This window comes from Mycteria americana, chromosome 2 (assembly GCF_035582795.1).
Source record: "Mycteria americana isolate JAX WOST 10 ecotype Jacksonville Zoo and Gardens chromosome 2, USCA_MyAme_1.0, whole genome shotgun sequence".
Taxonomy (NCBI): domain Eukaryota; kingdom Metazoa; phylum Chordata; class Aves; order Ciconiiformes; family Ciconiidae; genus Mycteria; species Mycteria americana.
Genome location: NC_134366.1, coordinates 109,295,718 through 109,318,249, shown reverse-complemented (window position 1 = coordinate 109,318,249; position 22,532 = coordinate 109,295,718). Strand labels below are relative to the sequence as shown.

At 41.7% G+C, this 22,532-nt stretch overlaps 2 protein-coding genes across 5 annotated transcripts; one reads left to right on the top strand and one right to left on the bottom strand.

Moving 5' to 3' along the window:
- Positions 1–7,286: 7,286 nt before the first annotated feature.
- TDP2 (tyrosyl-DNA phosphodiesterase 2) lies at positions 7,287–14,790 on the bottom strand. The gene is made up of 7 exons (XM_075495452.1): positions 14,536–14,790; positions 14,361–14,455; positions 11,354–11,518; positions 9,908–9,999; positions 9,312–9,430; positions 8,762–8,932; positions 7,287–7,920 (listed from the first exon to the last, which is right to left on the bottom strand). Exons 1-7 carry the CDS (start codon positions 14,788–14,790, stop codon positions 7,639–7,641), a joined length of 1,179 nt encoding a protein of 392 aa, XP_075351567.1. The 3' UTR covers positions 7,287–7,638.
- On the top strand, positions 14,778–21,316 carry ACOT13 (acyl-CoA thioesterase 13). 4 transcript variants are annotated; one of them, XM_075494259.1, is made up of 4 exons: positions 14,879–14,977; positions 17,857–17,919; positions 18,177–18,361; positions 20,590–21,316. In XM_075494259.1, exons 3-4 carry the CDS (start codon positions 18,177–18,179, stop codon positions 20,744–20,746), a joined length of 342 nt encoding a protein of 113 aa, XP_075350374.1. In that variant the 5' UTR covers positions 14,879–14,977; positions 17,857–17,919; the 3' UTR covers positions 20,747–21,316. The 4 variants fall into 4 exon arrangements, with proteins under 4 accessions (XP_075350373.1, XP_075350374.1, XP_075350375.1 ...); XM_075494258.1 differs by lacking the exon at positions 17,857–17,919 and having other exon boundaries at positions 14,778–14,977; XM_075494260.1 differs by lacking the exons at positions 14,879–14,977; positions 17,857–17,919 and adding an exon at positions 15,029–17,141.
- Positions 21,317–22,532: the final 1,216 nt, after the last annotated feature.

Sequence of the window (22,532 nt, the reverse complement as noted above, 5' to 3'; positions counted from 1 at the left end):
GTATTTTTCCCTTTATAACCAGGTTGCCTTTATGGTTGTTCCCATCAGTTGCTGAGTTCTGCTTAGTCTCTAATAAATTGACAACTCTCGACTCAGGAAAATGGTATTTTGCAGGTGCTACAGGATGACTGGAAAAAAAGGTCTTCTGAAGATGTAAAAATGCCATCTCTTCAGCATACAAGTTTTTACCTCCTCTTTTTACTTTTCTTCTGATTCCCACCTTACCAATTCTTTTAACAATAGGCTGTACGACATTTCCTGAAGCTACCCAAATCTCCCTTGGTACGAGGAGCCAGTAACTCATGTACTTGGTCTGTAAAACAAGGAATTCAATCTCTGAAATGTAATACTGGATTGCTTGGGGACATACATGAAGAAGCCTAAAGGAATTGTCTGTTTACATTTTTTAAAATATTTTTTCATGCTATATTGTTATGTCAATTTTGATTCCTCACTTTCTGTGATGTCCATGTTTAGGCCAGACTTACGGGGGCTGAAGTCTGCTTATTTGATGTAAAAACAATTATTCTAATAACAACACAAAAGGATCAATGAGAAGACTGTTCTATCTTTTCTGTTGTTGACCAAGACTGCTTGGCTTTGAAGAGGAAGTGTGTGCAGAAAGAGGAAGCCTGGCTATCTTCCCTTTGCGAGGCAGCCCCATTTCTCATGCCTTGGAGCCTTCCTGGCAGCCCCGAGGGTTGATTTACAGACCCAGTTGGGGAAGATGATTGTCCTCCAATGCTTTGCATGGTTGTGAGTTCCTAATTTTACTGACTGTAAAAGCACCAGATATAGCTGCACAATTTTTTTTATTTCTTCTGCAGGAAAGAATATTCACTTGTAAAGTCAATGCTAGCACTTTTTGAACCATCTGTGCAAGTTTGCAAAAGGCTCTTCAGTGCAGCACAGGCTTAGGGAGATAAGCCCTCTGCTCGTGCTGTTAGGAGGTACCTCCCACCATCTTAGTGAAAGCAGGGGGGAAATGATGAGAGCAGCAACTGTCCCTGTTTGCTTTCTCTGCACGGCAGGAGCTGGTCCAGTGCCCTTGACTTTCTTGCACACAGAGTTCCTTCTCCGTTGTGCAAACAGGATACAGCTAGTCCCATGCAAACACAAAGGTGTCAGCCAACAGCTCCCACTTGAGAAACCCTTCAGCAGCACCTATTGCCTACTCACTGTCTGCGAACTCCAGAAACGCTATGAAATGGAGGAACAGACCGAGAAAGCAGGATTATCACAGATGGCTGAGGCTATGATGGTATTTTCTTGCTGAGCCAGTTCTTGCCTTTCATAACATTGATGAGCTACTAGGCTTCACACTGATGAAATAATAGGCTGAGTGTGCTGTAATGCTAACTAAAGATGACTAAAGCTTCAAAATGTAGTCTACTAGATAAATGCTGATTTACCTAGTAGGTCCTTTCCACAGTACGTGCATTCAGTTGGTCAAACAAAAGCCCTGTGAAGCTGTCATCAGCCAGGACAGCTAACGCACTGCCAGACATCCAGAGGTAGTTTGAATACCTCTGACAAGCAGCCTCCCCATCACCACCAAATGGCCCTTCTGCCACCCACTTGGTGCTGGTGGCAGCGAAGCCCTGACTCGAGGCACGGCATTACTGCAGCCTGCAGGGAGGTTCCTCCCATTGCAGAGGACTGGCACAGCCGTCCGGGCACCCCGCACCCTGCTCTCCCTCCCCCTCTCACCTAGCTTGCTCACAGCTAAACCAGCTGCTTTGAAGTTTTTCACGTGACATCTATTCCAAAGGAAAGAGGTCTGGGAGATGCACTGGTTTGGTTACCAACACGTACCTTTGTTAGACTGTGTTGTACTTTTCCAAAAATACCCTTTTTCCCCACTTCCCATCTTAAATGTGCAAAAAACTTTATTTGTTTCTGTTCAAGGAAGTCTCTGCCAACACTGAAAAAGAGGGTAGTATTCACTTTCAAGGCATCTGAGACAGATTTTTTTCTGATTCTTCAATAATTGGGAGAATTTTTGAAAGCCACAGGGTGGTGAGTTCCCTTTCTCAGCCATATTTGTCCAGCATTGTAAGTTGTACTCGCATGCAGTATCTACTACCACGTCCAGGTAAAGCTTCTGCCTCAAGAAGTTATTTCTGAGTAGGTTTTCATGATCTTCTCTGCCCCACCAGTAACAGTCTCAGGAAATCTAATAGTGCAAAAGGTTAGAATGACATGATGTAATCCTTCCTTCCTTTCTTTCATTGAAGTATGTTATCCTTCTTCAAGGCAGACAAATACTCTCATCTTTTTCCGTGGTCAAAACTGTAGATCTACTATATCTCCTTGTGTTAGTAGGTCAATTTCTTGTCAGATGTGCATGAATACATAAATAAATATAACACTAGTGATTTTACCCTGGGTTGTTGCAGATACAATATTACTTTCATTTCAGTTGTTGTAATTTAGCAACAATTCTGCCTACTGCATCTCCTGTTTAAGCCTCCTGTTTTCTCAGCCGTTACCAAAATGGCGGCATTACGCTGACGGCTTCTCAGTCGCTGGGATTCTCTTTTCCCTGAGCTGATGTTACACAACAAGCCTTGTCTCCAAGAAATAAAAAGAAGCTATTTATGACTCTTAATTAATGAGTCTTTATTATACTCTTAGTTAACACAAAACCCGGGAAATTTACCCTAATGAAGTTAACCCCTGTAACCCCTGTGTGGGGTTTACCTGCACTAGGTATTTCAAGACAGCACCCACATGCAGGCCGAGGGAGGTGATTCTGCCCCTCTACTCCGCTCTGGTGAGACCCCACCTGCAGTACTGCGTCCAGCTCTGGAGCCCTCAGCACAGGAGAGACATGGACCTGTTGGAGCAGGTCCAGAGGAGGGCCACAAAAATGATCTGAGGGATGGAACGCCTTTCCTATGAGGACGGGCTGAGAGAGTTGGGGTTGTTGAGCCTGGAGATGAGAAGGCTCTGGGGACAACTTATTGTGGCCTTTCAGTACTTAAAGGGGGCTTATAAGACAGATGGAGACAGATGTTTTAGTAGGGCCTGGGTAAGGGTTTTAAAGAAGAAATTTTTTACGATTAAGGTGGTGAAACACTGGCACAGGTTGCCCAGAGGGGTGGTAGATGCCCCATCCCTGGAAACGTTCAAGGTCAGGTTGGACGGGGCTCTGAGCAACCTGATCTAGTTGAAGATGTCCCTGCTCTTTGCAGGGGGGTTGGACTGGATGACCTGTAAAGGTCCCTTCCAAGCCAAACTATTCTATGATTCTACACACTGTGTCTGCAGGAGGATTTTGTACCGGATTGCCTGCCACAGGGTAAAAACACACTAAGATATGCAGAAGTGATAACACAACCTTTGTGGAGTTTTTCAACCATGCTGAGCTGATACAACTGAAAATCATGCCATCTGCTCATCAAAACACAGCCCATCTGTTTCTGTGTAATTATTCTCATCTTTTATTTTGTACAGCAACCAAAACAATAGGCTCTGCAGGTGTTGCCATAATACAGGTTATCATGTTTGTATTTTGATCTAGTAATTTTGGATATGCCTTGTCTGTTCTTGTATCAAATTGACTTCCAAACCTGTATATGATGTGTGATGTTTATAGCTTTAATCTTCCATGCACTTCCTCTTTGTAAAACAAATTTTTATTAGTTATGGTTTCAGATTACTCCCTACAGTCAAGAGCATACATATTCTTTAGGTATATACTTTTAATCATGATAACATCATTTTCTGCTGTTACTGTGGTTTTGCCAGCTACTATTTTTTTCCAATTTTTTTAATCCATCTATTTATTATTTACCTCCCTAGGTGTTTAATATTTCTTTATTTTGTTCTATGGATATCTCTTCTCTCTTAGTAAGTTCAAGCTCTTTTGACGTAGAAATGTTTAAAACTGGCTGGATCCTCAGAAGAAATTGCTTCTCTTGATATCTGAATCAAAGTATTAATAAAATAATGCCTCCAATAGTACATTATTTCCACAAGGTCCATTGTTGCTGTTGATTATTAATAGGAGAGAATTATTGCATTTTCTCACATTCATATGTTTGTATAAGTCCTTTGCGATGTATGCCATATTATGTTACTGAATCAGGAAAACAAATCAAATTACAAGTTGTAGCCCAAGAAATCTTTTGCTTAGTTTAACTGTTGTTTCTATCCCTTTAAGTTTTAGTTGCCGTATGCAGCAGATATTTTACCTTTTACATCACTGATTAAATTAAGAGGCAAATTAATTGAAGGGCTCTGACTGCTCTTGATTTTCAGCAATTTGGATGCTTATTAAGTGGTTTAAAGTATATTTAATTAAAGATGTATTGCTTCACATCCACTAGTCAGTAAAACATTTAGCATTTATGTCTTCTTAAATTTATTTAAGTATTATCACTTTTTCTGTAGTTCAAGAAGAGTTTTAAAGGCTGTATGCATAATTTCCTCATTCTGAAAGAATGACTAACCACTAATTGCACTGAATATAACCTTCCTCTTGCCTATCTTTTATAATTAGAAAAATGAATTGGCCCTTACAAAGTGTTATGTCTTTGCTTGTTCCTAATAAAAAATATTATGTTGCCACTCCCTATCTGTTTCAAAGATTAAGAGAGACTGTGGATCCGAGGAGGGATCCGTTAGTAAATGCTACAAATGCGTCTGGAGTTTAGGCATTGAGTTGCACACTGCTCCGAACCCTTTTTTCTCTCTTCTTTCTTCCCCAAATTAAAAACCTATCCTAGAACAACAGCAGTCAGCCTTTTTCGTACCTTCCAAAATAGTCCAGAAGGTGTAGCCACATAAACAAAAATAGCCATAATACAGGAGGCCACGTAAAGTGGTGTTTCTTGTGATGAAGCATGAGTTTATTGTGCTTTCCCCTTCTCCAGTGTCTTTAGGAAAGCTAAACCATCATCCCCTGCCTTCACCTTCCCCACAAATCCTTTGGCTGTAACTACTGGGGAGGGGGGGAGGTGTAAGTGGTGAAAGCAAACCCCAGGACATCGCTTCAAAGGTTCTTGGTGAGGAAGAAGAGAGCATGCAACAAGTCAGAAGGTGTGACTGTGCCAGCCCCATTTAAAACGCGGGAGGAAAATCCTGGCAGTTGTAGGTATTTTTCACTTTTTTATAGGACTATTTATGTGGGAATAGAAAGAAGAGATCACGGGCCCAGCATGAGTTAAGAAAAGTACCAGTGACTTCTCCCTACTCATTTCTGAAGCTGAGTAATTACAAAATAATGGGGTATACTGAGTATGATCAGGACACAAGGATTTGGACATCCTTCCCAAAACAGGCTGGCCTCTTTTACCTTTAGTAAAAGGAATTCAGGGTTTGATTTTTAAAGAAGCGAAAGCAGAACTGGAGATTTCTGCAGCTGATTTCTGTGGAGATGAATTAACCTCCTGGGGTTTATTTGCTTGTTTAGTAAGGTCACCTAGGCCTCCTGTTGAATCAACAGAAAACCACATTTACCTCAGGCCTCCCTGTTCGTGGGATGAGGAGGAGCTGGTCGAGGATCCTGAGTATCTCAGGGTAGGGATGCACAAATTTGTCTTCTGCTGCCTGGTATCGCGCCAAGCCCCACTCACTGTGTTTTCAGGGTGCAAGACAGAGACGGGAAGGGCAACGTTTGGACATACTTCCTCCCCTGCGCTTGGCTGGTCGGAGCACGCAGGCAGATGTTAGGCTAAGCAATAATGGAGTCAGTGGAGTTTTCCTTGCTGGGCAGGAAGGGCTGCAGGGGGGTGCCACCACCCTTGGCCTGTGTGAAAAGATGCTTTTCTTTTTTTTAAGGTTGCAGTGGGTGCAGGTGCAGGCAGTGGGGGCTGCAGGGCAACCTCTGTGAGGAGAGGCCGGGGCCGCCTTGTGCCAGACACAGCCGGTCCCAGCCGGCTCCAGTGGAGCCACCACAGAGCAGGGCTGAGCCCCTCAGCCAAGATGGTGGTGCCCCTGAGAAAGCATGTAAGAAAGGGTAGAAAATGCTGGGCAGGCAGAGGAGGAGGTGAAAAAGAAGAGTTGAGAAACAGCAGATGAAACACCAAGGTCAGAGGAGGAGGAGGTGCTCCATTGCCGAGCACATACTGCCTGAGCCTGTGAAGGACCCACCCTGGAGCAGAGGAGAAGTGGGAGAGGGAGGGCACGGCCAAGAGGCATGGTTGTGTGCAGACCGTAACCCCCTCCTGTGCCGCTCCTTACCTTGCTGAAGGGACAGAGTGCGACCTGCGGAGATAACAAGGGGAAGGAGAGGAGCCTGGAGTGACACTGAGCCAGGGAAAGGGGAGAGAAAAGGTGTGTTTTAATAGTCATCTTCTTGCTTCCCAGTACCAAATCAGTAACTAAGTATCTATATTAATTGGCCATAAATTACTTTCCCCAAATCAAGTCTCTTTTGCCCATGAAGGTAATTAGTAAGCAATCTCCCTGTCTTTATCTCGACCCATGAGCTTTCTTGTTCCTATTTTTCCTATTTCCTCCTCCCACATCACTGAGGAAGGGGGCACTGAGCAAGCGGCTAGCAGGGAGCTTGGCTACCAGCCAGGCCCAACCCACCACAGAAGTCCAGCAAAACACAAGTTGTTTGTAAGCTTTGGACTTAAGACCAAAGACAAACAACAACAACAAAAAGCAGTAAAGGAATTTAGGCTGTCAGTCTCTGTGTTCATTTTGCATCATTGACATGGGTTGTCTGTGCTTCCTCTCCATGCCTGTGCACTGATCTTCATGTCAGAAAGTTAGGAGGCTTCCTGTTTTAAATCAGCTTAGTACTTTGCACATCTATAAAACAACATCTTCTATGAGATTGATTACACAGTTCTTGGAATAAGAAAGCCTGTTTGATCTTTTGCAAAGTCAGTGAGACCTTCAGCTGCTCAGGCTTTGCACAGCAGTTTATAAGAGCATTGTTTCTAGAAGCTCACTGGAAAGATAATGCATTTTAATCTGCAACTCATATCCGGGTTAATAAACACAAAGTAAGGTATACACCATCCCAAGTGAACAACTTCCATGCATCTGCCTATATCCTTTTCTCGTTGAATAGAAGGCACACCGTTCTTAAATCTGTTCAATGCTAGTTTAATTCTTACTTAAGAAACCCTTATTCTGTGAGAATCTAGTCATTCTTTCCTCAGCTCCTTCATTGTCTTGCCTGAAGGCATACATAAGTACAACACAAACTTCAGAAGCTAATACAAAACACCCTACAAAAGACAGAGTTGTAAAGGATGATGGAAATGATTACAAAAGAACAAATCAGGCATAATAAAAGTATTCTTAAAATAAAAAAGCAGCATTTATTACGAGATTATAATACATGCCAAAATAAAAGTATCTTTTAAACCACCAAGTATGTTTATGAATTGTATTTACAGATTTTTCCTCCCATTTTAAAACTAGAATTTGTTTTTGTATTTGCATACACTGTTAAAAATAAATATTTAAAAAAAACGTGATTCAAGGACAGATGCATATTAATGAGGAAAAGGGAACCCCAGCTTGAAATGAAGCCATTCCAGCATACGTCAAGAGCAGAGAACATGTTAGGGTTGAAAATTTAAATACCTCCTACTTAAAATGAGAGGGTAAAATTTTGTAAAAACAAGAACAGATCACCTAAAAACTAAGAATGCAAGCCTTTTTTCCTTTTTACAATATCACATCAAAGTTACACAGAAGACCCCAGTGATCACTAGGGAATCTGCCACAGTCTAGTTTTTCCAATCCGATTAAGTCCATACTTCGTGGAATAATATGTCCCCCGTCTGCTGCAGGCCGAAAGTAAATGCGGTCAAACCTCATCTTGCACTTGTACTCTGCATCCAGGTTGGTATTGGAGTGGGTGTCCCAAGTATAGCGGCAGTGTTGAGGTTTGCCCAAAAACTCCCAGATATCCGTAATGTTGCTAGGTAAGCTACCTAGTTTAGTAACCTGAAAGTGGAAGGGGGGGAAAAATCCAGAAGATACTGAATTCACAAATTTTACCTTCAAAAACAGAACTGAGCTGTCACAATATCACTGTTTTATGCAAAACATGAGTTCTTAAAAACAAAGATATTGGAGACGTTTCTAAATTGTGGTATTTCTCAGGATACTCTAAAGCATGACCAATTCCTGTAGTACTTTCTAAATCCAAAACATGTTACAAAATAAACGTTCAGCTCTGAAATTTTGAGGTATGGGGGTCAACACCATGTTCTCTGAAAGAATGTCATTCCAGTTCACTGCAATGGAATTTCTCGATAGGGCAAGATGAATCACTGACCTTTTAGTAATAATGCACAAATTTCACTTTTAATATCAGCAGCCAAAAATTACTTCTAATTTTCAGTGTCTCTATGATGGGGGATTAATTTTAAATTCCCAAGATCTATTTCTCGAGATCACCCTCTTCTTTCATTGATTCTACAAGCATTAACTCTCTGAGAATCAGAGTTGAGTAAATAAAGATCAAGTTCTCAAAATGAGAAGATGCTTTTGAAGTCAAAACTTCACCGACTATCCCTGCATCTTCTCAGATATAAATATTGCCAATAAAGTATTATGTTATGGTCAGGGGGCGGCTCTTCATCTACATCACCTCAACTATAACAATGCCTCAGCATAGCAATGCCACAGCTTCTACTTAGTCACGCTTCTACTTTTTAAGAATAAATGTTGCACATCTCTGTTCTGCCTAAGCAGGTCATTTCTCATAAAGACAACAGAAAAGCCTGAGAAGATTTTGTCAGAATACCTTCTCAAAATAACAAGGTTGCTTGTTTCTATTTACCTCACTGTCTCTGAGGTTTGTGTCCCCTCCAAATATAACAGTGGTGGACTCGGACTCCTTCTGCATCTTGTTTAAGACTATTTGCAGTTGCTTCATACGCTCCGTAGAGTGATTTTTAGTGCTCTCTAGATGAGAGGTCATAAGGCAAAGTTCATTACCAGATATGCTCACCTGTGCATGAAACAAAGAGGCAATGTTACTATGCACACCATGATAAGAAGTTCAGACAAAATCTAATCACAAAGTAAATTACTGAATGACAGAGCTCTGGTTAATATTAGTTTCACATTGAAGAAAACTGGCTTACAAGAGGGTAACAGGCTTTTAGTTTTGTTTTCAGAGGTTATGAGACTTGAAAATGAAGTACGGCCAGTAACTTGCATAAAAGATTTAAGTTTGTTAGTATCAAACGCAACTGGGTTTGCATGTTTGGAGAAGAAGTTTTTCTGCTGTTTGAGACTGTCATAGAGTAAAGCCAGTCCAGCCTTTCCTGGGATTTTTTGTTTTGAAGGCAGAAATACAGCTGTTTAGTACATATTGACTCACTCACATGCACAACCAAAAGGTTCCTCATCATGGAGGTTGTTGGAAAAGGTATTATCTCATGTTTCAGTAGCTTCACTCTTGATTTCTTCAACATTATGGCAGTGAAATAGCCATCTATGTTACCTAAAGAGGAACCGGGAAAGAAATGGTCAAGGATATCTTCTGCCATGCCATAAAGAAGTTAAGGTTCTGAAATAGACCTTTTTACCATGATCTGGGAGAATCACATTAATTTGCAAGATGTACAAAGTCATTAGTTAAAAGTTTCATAATAGCGGTGCAAATTTTTCAGATTTTTTTTTAATGCAAATATTTAAGAAATGACTTATCTATGGCACTTTTTTGGCTACCCTTGCTATCAGTCTTTCAAAATGCAGAAAAAATACAACGGAAACCACCAGGCAAGTAAGCTTTTCACGTGCATAATTTGCACCAAACTATATCCTGATAGCAAAACACAGAAAGTAATTTAAGTGCTTCCTTCTTCACTTTACTCTTTTCATTCCTACAAATGGTCAGAGATTTTGGCAAGGGAGACAGAATAAAACCGAACTTACTTTTTCCGGTTTCTGTCTTTAGAAACTGAGGGTTATTTCCTACCTGGAATAATAGTGTAACTGCCTGCTCTCATCTGTAGAAGACAGAGGTGTGGTGGGATGACCTCTTGTAAAAACACAACATCTGGACTGTACCTGAAATCGGCAAGACAAGATTTTAAATTAACTACTGAAAGATAGTACTGTTACACTCTGAAGCCAAATGGAACAGGGTCAGGGATTTCACGTGCACCTTGTCCTCATCTTCCTAGATATTGTAAGAATCTGTTTTTTAAAAAAAGAAAAAACTCTCTCCATCATATTTAGTAGCATGTAGACACATCACCATTGTTAAAAGGGAGGAAACAATGACTATTATGGACATGAAACCAACATGGTAATAAAAAGCATGACTTCCTTATACCTTGATCTTACAAACATTTGCACAGGTTTCACGTACTAGATACATGAGGAATTCAACTTAAGCAGCTGCAAAGCAGCTTTGGAAACATGTTCTGCAACATCTAAGTTCTCCAGGAGATTCCAACCGCCACTCATTCCCTTACAACACATCCCCTCAGGTAACCTGCTATTCATTTTCTCCAGTCTCATCAATGCCAAGCTCTTTTATTTCTTAGAACTATGCAATCAGGAACAGTTCATGTGGGGCAGCAGTCCTGAAAATGCGGATTGAGACACGACTTTACAGCTGTCCCTATTTTTGCTACACTGCTGAATAGCCCTGCTCTAAGCAGGTGAAGGACAAACCTAAGGCCTTATTACAGAAGAAAAATATCATCACCCCAGATTAACAAAATCAATGAAAGTTGATTTAGTTAAGGAGTTTCTGCTGTTTTAAGAGGAATTCAAATTACCACTTGCTTAAATCATTTAATTTACACTGATAAGTTACTGTATTAAGATAAATCAATTTATGTAATTGTTAAATTCCTCATAAATATATTCATGGGAGGCTTCCACTGGTGGAACTATAAAAGGTAATCACAGATTCTATTGCTTTTATCTTACCTTGCATATTTTCTTTTTTGATAGACAAGTAACAGTAATGGCAAGAAAGCCACTTCACACATTTCACTAAAAAGTCTTTTTTGTTGTTTCAAACAGTTTGCTCTAGCGTGAAGTTATTCATACTGCTGGAATGAGACAAACAAGTTTCTTGCAGTTTTACCCTTCTCTCATGTGCAGGATGGAAGTATGAAGTATGCTCTTGATGTACGACTGCAACTTGAACAATATTCTTCATTATAAAAAGTTTTTTAAAGTAGCTGTCGCAAAATATTTAACCTTTGGGATGCTGCATAGGTTCACACCTCTTCGAACCAGGATATCAACTTTTATTCAGCTATTTAGAATTTATAAAGTGATTGTATTGTTGCATCTAACATTAAGATAATTTGGGCATGAAGATTTCGTACACATCTAAAACAAGAAGCTTGCTTTTTCCTTTAAAGCTGCGTACATGACAATACAAAGATGAAGCTATACTTACAATGCCAGGTAAGAACAGATTCCTCTAGCTCGTTCTTTTAGATTTCCTAGATCCAGCCCATCAATGTTCCAGGTTATAAGTGAGAAGTTGCTGTCATCTTGTTGCCTCGAGTCTGCACTGTCAACACCGGCATTACTAGTAGTTGCATCTGCTGTGAGGTCAATACTAAAGAGAGAGTTTACTTGTTTGTCAACATGCATAATACTATTCTTCCTGCAATTACCTCCTTCATCTTCTAAAGGAAAATGTTTTAGACCCATCACAACTTACAGGAGGCCATCTAACTTTCCCAACAAATAAGTTAACATGTATTGAACATGTTAAGTGAACATGTATTGTAATATAATTTAAAAGCGCAATAACTAAAACATACAGATCTCAGTCATACAGAGCCTTAGCACACAGGTGAAGTAAGTGGTTTTTCCTCCTCCTTATAGACAAGATAACATTTACGATTCTGATTTAAGTTAATCAGATGGCAACCAATGTAATCCAAAGCACTTGAGTAATTCAGCTCTTTCCCCATGCTGGAGGCAGGCTGTGTATATTAGTTTTTCAAACACTTTCCAGCATATTAGAAACAAAGAACTGCAGCCGAGACTTGCTTTTACGTGCCCATCTTTGTAGTACAGCTGAGATTCTTCCAATTGCCAAACCCTCTGGGGAGGTACATGTGCAAACTCACTCTACGACAAACCGATAGTCCTTTTCCTTGGGAATACTCACCGCAAATCCCACCTCAGAAACACAGGCCCTGTCTACCCTGTTGATTTGATAAAGACTAAACAACACTGGCAAAGTTTGAGTGCCTAGTCTAGTAACTGTTTGCGGACTGCGTTGCTAAAGAGAACCAGACTCTACCTGCTAACACAGGGTTGTACTGGTTTTGGCTGGGATAGAGTTAATTTTCTTCATAGCAGCTCCTGTGGTGCTGTGTTTTGGACTTGTGACCAAAACAGCGTTGATATCACAGGGATGTGTTAGCTGTTGCTGAGCAGTGCTTACACAGCGTCAAGGCCTTCTCTGCTTCTCCTGCTGCCCCACCAGCAAGTGGGCTGGGGGTGGGCAAGAGGTTGGGAGGGGACACAGCCGGGACAGCTGACCCCAACTGACCAAAGGGATATTCCACACCATATGGCGTCATGCTCAGCAATAAAAGCTGGGGAAAGGAGGCGGAAGGGGGAACGTTCAAGGTTACACTGTTTGTCATCCCACATAACCGTTACATGTAATGGGGCCCTGCTTGCCTGGAGATGGCTGAACACCTGCCTGCCCATGGAAAGTTGTGAATGAATTCCTTGTTTTGCTTTGCTTGCACGCATGGCTTTTGCTTTACATATTGAACTGTCTTTATCTCAACCCAGGAGTTTTCTCCCTTTTACCCTCCCGATTCTCTCCCGCACCTCACTGGGGAGAAGTGAGTAAGTGGCTATGTGGGGCTGAGCTGCCCACCAGGGTTAAACCACAACACTGATCCAATGTAAATTCCTTGAGTAAAGGGAAAGTCTGTAACAAAACACATTAAACAGCATAGCTAAGACTAGACAAACGGTATAAACAGTTTAAACTGAAAAACAGTATAAACACATTAAACAGTATAGCTAAGACTAGCCAAATTTTGGCAAAGTTGGGATATTAGAGTTTTGTTTTTAAACATAGAATTTGTACGCACACATGAAAATAAGGCCTGGAACCAAAACAAATCTATTCCCTAGGACTTAGTACTGGTTTTGTACTTGGAGCTGCACAAACAATGTAAGATTCCTCTACCATGCACATGTAATCTAAATTGAACAGAAAAAGGAAAGCAGACAAAGGAGAGGAAGCTAAGGGATATTTAAGTAGGTAAATAACGTGGTATATGCCTCCAATATTTCCATTATGACTTTTTATATTTATACTGTAACGTGAAGGACTATGAGATGAAATATCAAAGTCTGTGTGGTCTGCAGTGATCTCCCCCTGATTGGGGGGTTTCCAAATAGTCCTCCCTCCCAACACATCCTGCATGCCCCAGCTCAAGACAGAACCCACTGTGCAAAGACAGACAGAGGCTGGAAAAGAAAATGGTGCTGTCAATTTGATACAGATGTATTCTGACTCATCAGGGACTACCTAGAGACCAATACTAATGTTCAGTAGGCTTGCATTTTTTCAGACATCTGTATCAAGCAAAAACAGGTATGCTGTTATCAAATACAGCTTATTCATAACTATAAAGATCACAAGGCCTCTTCTATATAACATGCAAGTCTGTAATAAATAAATCTATACGAAAAAAGCTTCCCTCAGGACTGTAAATGGCAGGAATCTGTAAAAGTTCAATTCCACATGCAGTTCAATACCCTTGGTATGCCTTACGGGTACACTGTGAGATCATCAGTGTTTGTAAGACACAGATCTTCGATCCTAACTTCCACAGGTACATTTAACAAGGTGTGCACATACACGTCAATTTTATTTATAGACATATAAATACGCATACATCTAGTATATGACATAGATGCACCATTTACAGATACACAAATGCGTACAGTAAAATCTGCATATGTATTGCTGCACGAGACAAGAAAATTACCTTGTCCCTTCTCCGAAAGGCTAACAATCTACTAGCCCAGAGGAAGGTGGATGAAGCATCCACAGAGGGAAAGTGCAGCCCGCAAGTCTGACAGCCTCTCAAGAGGCGCTGGCTATTCCCCTCGAAGGGGGCCGCCTTGGGAAACAAGGAGAACTAGCGTGGAAATACAAACGTGAGGAACGGAAGCCACCTGCCTGGCCACACGTCAGCACAGGTGCGAAGTCAGGCGGAGAGAGGAGCGCTGCTCCCGGGGGGACGCTAGGACCCGGGACATGGCTCTCCTCGGCTGTGGGGGTCCCTGCACCTTCCAGCGGAGGGGAGGCACAGGGAGGGCGGAGGCACCGCTCCCCTCGCCCCCGCCCCGCCGAGCCGGGCGCCCCCGATCCGCCTCCTCCTGTCACAGCCCCCTCCGCCCCGGGGGTCACCTACCAGCTCCCGGGCCCCGCGCAGGCCGGCGGCACCCCGCCTGCCGCCTCCGCCTCCTCCTTCTCCAGCGGCGGCTCGAAATAGGCGTTCAGCGCCCTCTGAAACAGAGGCAGATGGCAGGGAAGGGGCCGCCGCCGCCGGGGCAGCCCCGCGCCCCCGCCGCCGCCCCCGGGCGTACCTGCACGTCCCAGTCGTTGCCGGCCAAGAAGCTGCGCGCCACCGCCGCGTCGCTGCTGGTGATGGCGGCGAACTCAGAGCACAGCACCCTTCTCCGCTTGGCGAGGTGTAACGCCGCCGCCTCCTCCTCCTTCTCCTCCTCCGCCGCCGCCAGCAGCGGCTCCTGCACTTCGGCCTGAGCCTGAGCCTGGGCCTGGGCCTCGGCCTCCTCCTCCCGCCGCCTCTCCGCCGCCGCCGCCGCCGCCGCCGCCTCCATGGCTCCCCCGCAGCGGGGCGCTGCAGACGGAAGCCGGGGGGAAGCCCCGCCCGCCTGGGTTGCCGTTCCGGGGCGCGGGCGGGTGGCCGTTGGCGGGGCGGGCAGCATGGGGTTCACAGTGGAGAGCCTGAGGGAGGTCATGAAGTGCATGGTGGAGTCGCAGGGCTTCGACCGAGTGCTCCGCAAGGTACGGGCGGGCCGCGGGCGGCGCGGCCCCCAGGAGGGGCTGCTCGTTTAAGAGCCAGTGTTTCCCCTCCCAGAATAAAAGGCCGCGGCAGGGCGAGGTGCGTTTCCTTAGGCGCCGTCTCGCGGTTACAGCCTCGGCCGAGGTCTGGCGAAGCCGTGCCGTCCTGCCGGGGCAGTGCCCGCCTCATCCCCGCCTCAGGCGCTGGCAGACGGTGCCCGCGGGCCTCAGGGGCTAGGCCGCCCGAGCTGGAGGGGGCCGAGGCCTGCGGTGGGTGAGCCGAATCCCGACCGCGCTGGCGTGGCTGCGGGCGCTTCAGGAGCCCGGTGGTGCAGCCCTGCCGTTGTTTTCCCCGGATTCAAGATTTCCCAACAGCGGTGTGTGGCCATGATGGTGACACACGGTAGAAAACACAATTGTTATTCAATAACTGAAATACTAGAGCTGCCCTCTGGTACCTCTCTGGAGACAAGGATTGTGCTGAATAGCTTTCCGTGGGCTATTTAGTAACTAGTGTTCATCCCTTCCTAGTACCTGAGACTAAGCTAACTTTCCGGACTGTGAAATTATGAAATCAATTATTACTCTTCTCTGTTAAAAAAAAAAAAAAAGTAGCTAATTATAACATCTGACATTTTGTGTTGAAGTCAGACTGAAAACACAAGCACTTAAGTGCTCTCTGAGCTTCTGACAAGGCTCAGTATAAAAAAAATGCATTTGACTGGTAGGGCTCTGCATTATGATAAAAAAAAAAAGTTGAAATGATGTTACTGTGTCTTCTTAAATTTCGTAGTGTGTAGCTGATATGTTCCGGTGATCCTGTGATGCAGTTCCAGTGTTCTCATTAAGTTTTGCAATGCTAGAATTCTGCATTTGATTGCTATTTATTTATGTAACCGTGACATGGAGAGAGGCAGTAAATATATCTAAGAAAACCAACCATTTTAAACTTTATGTGTTTTGCATTGTAGAGGAGCAAGCTGTGCTTTTATTTACAGCTCCATGATCCATTACATTTAATAGAAGGTAACTATTTGCAAAACAACTCTTATTATCTTGTTTCCCCAAGACATTTTGGTCTTGTATATAAAAAGTATAAAGCTTTAAGTTTATGAAGTTCACTTATTTATAAAGAGTCCAATTAGTTCTTAGTCACCTCTTTACTGTGATAACTTTACTCTCCTTTACTTTAAAATCCTACAAAGTGGAGAACAAATGCAGTATTTCAGCTCATAAAGGCAACAGGCTGGAAGTAAGCCCTGGAAGACAGGCTCCTTACCTTGCTCTGGAATACTTTTTTGACTTTTTCTGCAATCTTCTTCTAGAAGTATGATGCTATGAACATAATCATAATAACAATAAAAGTATGGTTTTGTTTAAATTTAAAGTATCTGCTATTTTTCTGGGAGATACCTGAAGCCTTTCTTACTGTAACTAAATAGGACTCAAGATTTCTCCTGTTCTGGAGAAGACAGATTTTAGTCTGAAACTTTTCAGCCCCAGCATCAGACTTACTTTCTGGTTTAATTCCAATGTGGTACCTACATAGGGCTTAACGGCTGTGGGATTTAAAGCCCATTCTCCAAAGAAGTAGTGCATAGCAGTAGTGGCTGGAAGCCAAAGCAGCATTCCGCTCACTGAGACAGACGCGTGGGAGGACAGGCACAGAAGGGCTGGAGAAGAGAAGTACAAACCAGCAGCTCTGGCTGTGTAAGTCCTGGAAGTGTTCAAATACTGAACTATTTTCGTCAAGGAGAGCAGGCAGCTAGTGCCAGATCAGAGCAATGACAAATGAAACCAGACGCTTTCCTTGCCTCGCTGATGGATTGGAGCACTCCCTGACGGTAGCGGAAGCCATCTGCTCCCAGTGTCAAGCGTCAGTAAAGTCCTCATTAGAAATTCTGTCAGAAACTTAGGCCTCCAGTCAGAGCAAGGCAGCAATGCCTGGTTTAGGACTTGGCATTTTCATTGATAAAGGTGCTATTTCTATTATTAGGACACTGCCTCAGTGATTTCCCCTCTGCTTAATTCCAGCTTTTTCCATTCTTAGATGGACTGTGTCCTACATTGTCGTTTACCTTAGTATCATTTCTCTGCAAAATTGGGTAAACTTTGGCCTATCAGAAAGGGACATTGGCTGAAACTGAGCTCTTACACTGCATTACAAGTAAGGAATAGTGAAACTGGAGACATTTCAATCTTAATTCCTTTTAAGATTAAAAAGATTTAAGTTAACTCAGCTGATACAGTATGGAAACATGTAAGTTAAAAAAAACCCCAACTTTGTAAGAAAATTAGTAGGAATTATAGTAAATATTATGCCCACATTTCACTTGTGACAGTCTAAAGGTACTTCAAAGTCTTAGTTGTAGGTGTAAATATATATGCTGAACTTACCCCAGTTTTGCATCTGCTTTCAGATTTTGAATATATTTCAGATTTTGAATATAGTGCTACTAACTGAAGAAACTTGAAAAAAAGATTTTAAAATACTGAATTGCAGTAACTTCTTGGTCTCAAAAATCCAGCTTCTTGTGTTGGTTACAGGGGGAAGCATGGTACCATAGATATACTGTAATTTTTCTATTTAACACCTATGGGCTGGAATAAAAGTGTATATACAAGCCACGATGCTGTAATACAGTATGATACACCCTTGGAAACTTCTACCCAGGAGTATGAATTTCAGTTCAGGGAGGTCAATCTGATTAGTATTTCCAGTGCTCATTTCAAAATACTGATTTTTACTGAGGTTACTGTAGTATAATGATTAATGAATTACTGTCAGTCTTGCTTCCATTTTGTGAGCTAACAGATACACCTTCACAACTATGGTACACACAGTCAGAGCAGTTTCGTGTTCCCTCTAATCTGCTTTTCAGTCGCAGATTAAAGCAAAAGGAAAATTGAAGAATGTTGTCTCCTAAGGAATTCCTGAGAGCATAGCAAGTATTGAAGTTTTGTTAAGCTGTCAGTTTAAATATTTATCTGCACTAGAAATACAAATTTTTCTAAGGCAACAATCTTGTGCTCAAAGTTTATGGAAATACCTAATGTGACAGTTGAATTACTATGTTTTCCATCTTTTAATTTGTCTCAGGAGTCCAGAATTAAAGAAGATTTACTTTCAGTTTGATTCAGGGCAGTATCGGGTGTTGGTACTGCTGTCAGTAAGCTTTCTATTCCTTTTTTGGTTATACAGATGAAACTTCTTTCTGCAGCTCCTGGAAAAATTGTTTGTGAAATGAAAGTAGAGGAGGAGCATACAAACAGAGGTGGCACGTTACATGGAGGTTTGACAGCCACGCTTGTGGATGTGGTGTCAACAACAGCGTTGCTGTACACAGAAAGAGCAGCGCCTGGGGTCAGTGTGGACATGAACATCACGTAGGTATCATCCACCATGTTTACCAGAACATACTAACTTTTCTTCCCCTAAGACAGTATTGACTCCAATGTACATCATTTCTATGCTGTAGTACTCAGTTAAAAAAGGTGTTTTCTTTGGTTTCAGAAGTCTGGTTTTGATAAATTAAGGGGACGGATTGTATTTGGGGATATTGCCATTTTATTGCAAAAATCAAGTTGGGCTTTCTTAAGCTTTTATTTGTTACATGTGTTTAAGAGACAGTACCCATTCATTCATAGAATGTAAAGTGATGTTGATATGTGGTAAATTTTAGTCTTATGAAATTGGCTCAACTTATGTCTTTGCTTGTTAGAGTTATGTCCTCAATATGTTAGAGTGTGTCCTCAAACACCAAAATCTAGGGTAAGCAGCTTTCTATAAACCCTTTTTGAGTGTTAGTCCATAAAATATTGAAACAGGAAAAATATTAAAAGAGGAAACAGTTTAGCTCTGTTGTATGCTCACATAGAAGGTGAATTACAGGTTGAATCAATTTCTCACTGGAGGAAGATTCCTTTGCTCTAGGTCATTTAAAAGTAGTTTTATATTGAGAATAGTTTTTCCTGTAATGCAAATTTAAAGCACAGTATCTTTAAAAAAAAAAGTTCTTCTGAAACCTTTGATCATGCTATTATAGCTTGTCAGCTTTCCTTCATTACTTTTAATTAAGAGATTATGACTGATTAGAACTAAAGTAATCCTGCTTGGAATAACTAACACAGAGCATTAAAAATCTTGGAAAAGTAACCCCTCATCAAAACTGTCTTAAAAAAAAAAAAAGCTTTAAAAGTGTGTGGGGAGTGATCTGTATCTTTACAAGGTTCCCTCCTTTCCCCCCCAGCACCCTTTGATTTCTCCACTGGGTGGGTGGGACTGGAGCATCTATTTAAGCTTTATACGACCGCTGTGATGACCAGGAAATTACTGGAAATGAAACCCTGAAACTCTCCTATGATTATGTTTTTTTCCCTACAGTAGTATAACAAGAGACCAACATCCAAATTATTTACACTATCAAGTATGCCTACCCAATTACATAAGGGCTAAAATCTTGACAAAGTGCTCTCTCTGGAGATGATCCAAAATGATTGAGTAGCATAACCCTTAGGAAATGTTATCTGAAGAAATATTAACAGCTTTGTTTAACCCAGACTACTGCTTTCATTGAACAAGTGATATTGGATATTGTATATTGCTATAATACAACTTTTTCCTTTTTGGGAAGGAGCTTTTTAAAGGGTTGTCACGAGGAAGCTATTTCAGTAATGGAAAGAACAGAGGGAAACAGAGAAGCTTTTTTTTTTTTTTTTTATAAATCACAAGAGCAGCAGCAGCAGCCTCTGAGAATGAAACAAGACTGAAACCCTGCCCCCTGTCAACTAGTGGGGCTTGCACTACATCAGCATTAGGTGTGACTGACATACTTTTGACAGTGTCATCTATAAAAATGGAGTGGTTGATGAAATTTATCTCAATAAGATTTATATCCAGCAATTATAGATTCTCCTCTAATTCTAACGTTTGAATACTGTTCCCTTACTTCAGATCATGGTTGGATCATGTTCCTCCTAATTCTCTCCAGGCATTTTATGGGGGAATTTCTTCCTATTCCCTGCAGAGTGTGTTTTAAAAGCACAGCCTCCTACTCATATAAATAAAGAGTTATCTAATGAATGGAAATAGTGTTAAACCTGGGAAGTTCAAAGGCCTCCCAGATTTCCATGACTTCTCTCTGACCAGGGTATGGGAAGCAGTTAACCTATGCTTAGGTTCCATACAGAAATGACCTTCTGGAGCCTTTGTAACAGAGACATTTTGCAGCTGAACCAGCCAGACTGGTTTAGAAAGGCTGTAGGGAGCCAACAGTGGCTGGAATAGGACTTTAAGCTGAACTTTTAACTGAGCTCTTTGATACCCAATTGTTTCTGTTCCAAAATGGAACAGAACTTGGTTCCTCAGAACGAAGCCAATAGGTTCCTGTCTATCCTCCATTTTCTCAGAGAACTCTCGTACTGAATTACCACTGCAGTACTTAGAGGAACTCAAGGTCTTCTAAGTAGTGGGGATTTGCAAGCAGGCAGGCAGAGAGATGTGTCTTTATTACTCACTTTTGCCAATTCCTTTCACAGTAATCTAAAATGCAGGAATATTCTTGGATTTGTGTTCTGTACAGCCTCTTACCTGTTAATTTTGTTCTTCATTGAAGATATACTTCTGCTGCTAAGATTGGAGAAGAGATACTGATTACAGCTCAGATTCTGAAGCAAGGAAGAAACATTGCATTTGCCAGCGTGGATTTAACAAATAAGGCGACAGGAAAGTTAATTGCACAAGGTAGACATACAAAGTATCTAGGAAATTAATATAAGAAAGTAATTTTAAAAGTAACAATGTTGGGCTTAAGAATCTCATATAGAATGATTTTTCTCATTTATGCAGTAAGACATCATCTGCACAAAGTTGTGATAGTCTATATAAAGTGAATTTGTCTCACTCCCATAATAAATGAACAAATTTCTTAGTTACCACCAGAATTACTACAAGCCTAAAATTAGTGCCTACTTTGGGACGAACAACAGAGTGTGATAGCATGGGGATGCATCTGGCTTTTTTTGGTCAAGATAGCAGAAGGGAAGAGCCTTTGGACCAGCCATATGGTTTACCAGCATGACAGTGTTTTAAGAGATCTCTGTTTTCTTTGCCTGTGGTGTTGTCGTGTGACAAAGCAACCCTGTCTTCAGGCCCGTCACAATCACCTTCAAACAACACTATATATGCTTACGAACTAAACTACTTGCTCTGTAAGGTGGTAGTACAGAGTTCCTAGAACATAGTGTGACACTGGTTGGAAAGCATAGAGCAGGCTAATACAAAATGTAATTTACTGATGCTGTAACAAATTCAAAAGTATTCAATAAAGCTTTCTGCAACTACCTTTTTAAAGATTATTTAATAGTTTTGTAATCTCTTTGCACTGAGTAAAGGCGTGCAAGCATGGAGTGGTTGAGAGAGGGTGTGGTGGAATCCTTGTACACAAATTCACCGGAGATTTCATCATCTCCCCGTGATTCCTTAAAGTGCAGTTACATCATATGGGCTTTTCACCTCTACCTACCTGAAGTTCTGGCTATATTTGTTTAAAAATCATCAGCTGAGAGTTAGGGATGTATCAAAATAAATTTGGTGAGCCTTTCATCAGACTAAGGCTGTAGATTGACTTGGGTTGAATGTGGTAGAGTTAAGCTGCTATTCATCAGCTGAAGACTTGTCTCCTCATGCACTGTTGTGGACAGGTTTAACTGCTTTCTTCAAATCGATGACAAATAATGCTTGGCAAGGCTATCACACTAATAAAAACAGCGATGCCACATATGCAGTGCAAGTTTACATAAACCATGACCTTCATTTTTCTTCTTTTCTGGGAGATTTGAAAAAGTTAATCTACACTAGTAAGGGGCATGCGTAATTCTTTTTGTTATAGAGGTTGACTCATTCTCTTCAGTGTTTTGAATTTTGTGATTAAATGTGCATTCCTAAACCTAAAGAAATAATTTCCAATGAGTTAAGTGACCTGTTCATGCAGATGGATTTTCAATATGAAGTTGAACAAGTTTACTAATATATCAGCAATCTTTCCAAAATTACTTTCAAACAAGTGATGTAGCTGATAACTTACCCTTCAATGGAAGTTCTCTTAAAAATACCTACAGTGGGCTCAGGCTATCAGCATGTATTTTTGCTGCAAGTTTAGAACAGTTGTTCATGGTATATACATTCTCAACAAAAGCTTTTTCTCCGAGGCTGTCTCAGAAGTGTATGTAGCTTACATGCCTGTGGCTAGTTGAACATTTAGTGGTAGCATCCTCTCTTCAGCAGTACATTTGTAATTATTTTTTCCCCAGTACTTGCACTCATGCTCAGAATCATCCCTGAATCCCATTTATAGAAACATAGTGCTTTGCTAAAGCAGTTCTGTGAAGATACTTATTACAGGAGCAACCTGTTTTAAATCTTTGCTCAGCAGAACTATATGCTTCACTGTATTAAATTGTTTCTCACTTTACAGCTTCCTCTGCCTGGAGCTCTATTATTAGTCTTAAGCATCTCCAGCTCCTCTACAATTACTAGGATAAGCAGACAGAGAGGATC

What these genes read in the sequence shown, in the direction of transcription:
- ACOT13 (XM_075494258.1), top strand. Translation starts at nt 14,789, where the DNA reads ATGGCTCCCCCGCAGCGGGGCGCTGCAGACGGAAGCCGGGGGGAAGCC. An exon ending in TCGACCGAGTGCTCCGCAAG is followed by an intron (nt 14,978 to 18,176) that starts GTACGGGCGGGC and finishes TTGGTTATACAG; the next exon opens with ATGAAACTTCTTTCTGCAGC. An exon ending in AGTGTGGACATGAACATCAC is followed by an intron (nt 18,362 to 20,589) that starts GTAGGTATCATC and finishes TCTTCATTGAAG; the next exon opens with ATATACTTCTGCTGCTAAGA.
- TDP2 (XM_075495452.1), bottom strand. Translation starts at nt 14,790, where the DNA reads ATGGAGGCGGCGGCGGCGGCGGCGGCGGCGGAGAGGCGGCGGGAGGAG. An exon ending in ATCTGTTCTTACCTGGCATT is followed by an intron (nt 10,000 to 11,353) that starts GTAAGTATAGCT and finishes TGCCGATTTCAG; the next exon opens with GTACAGTCCAGATGTTGTGT. An exon ending in CAGTTACACTATTATTCCAG is followed by an intron (nt 9,431 to 9,907) that starts GTAGGAAATAAC and finishes GTTCCTCTTTAG; the next exon opens with GTAACATAGATGGCTATTTC.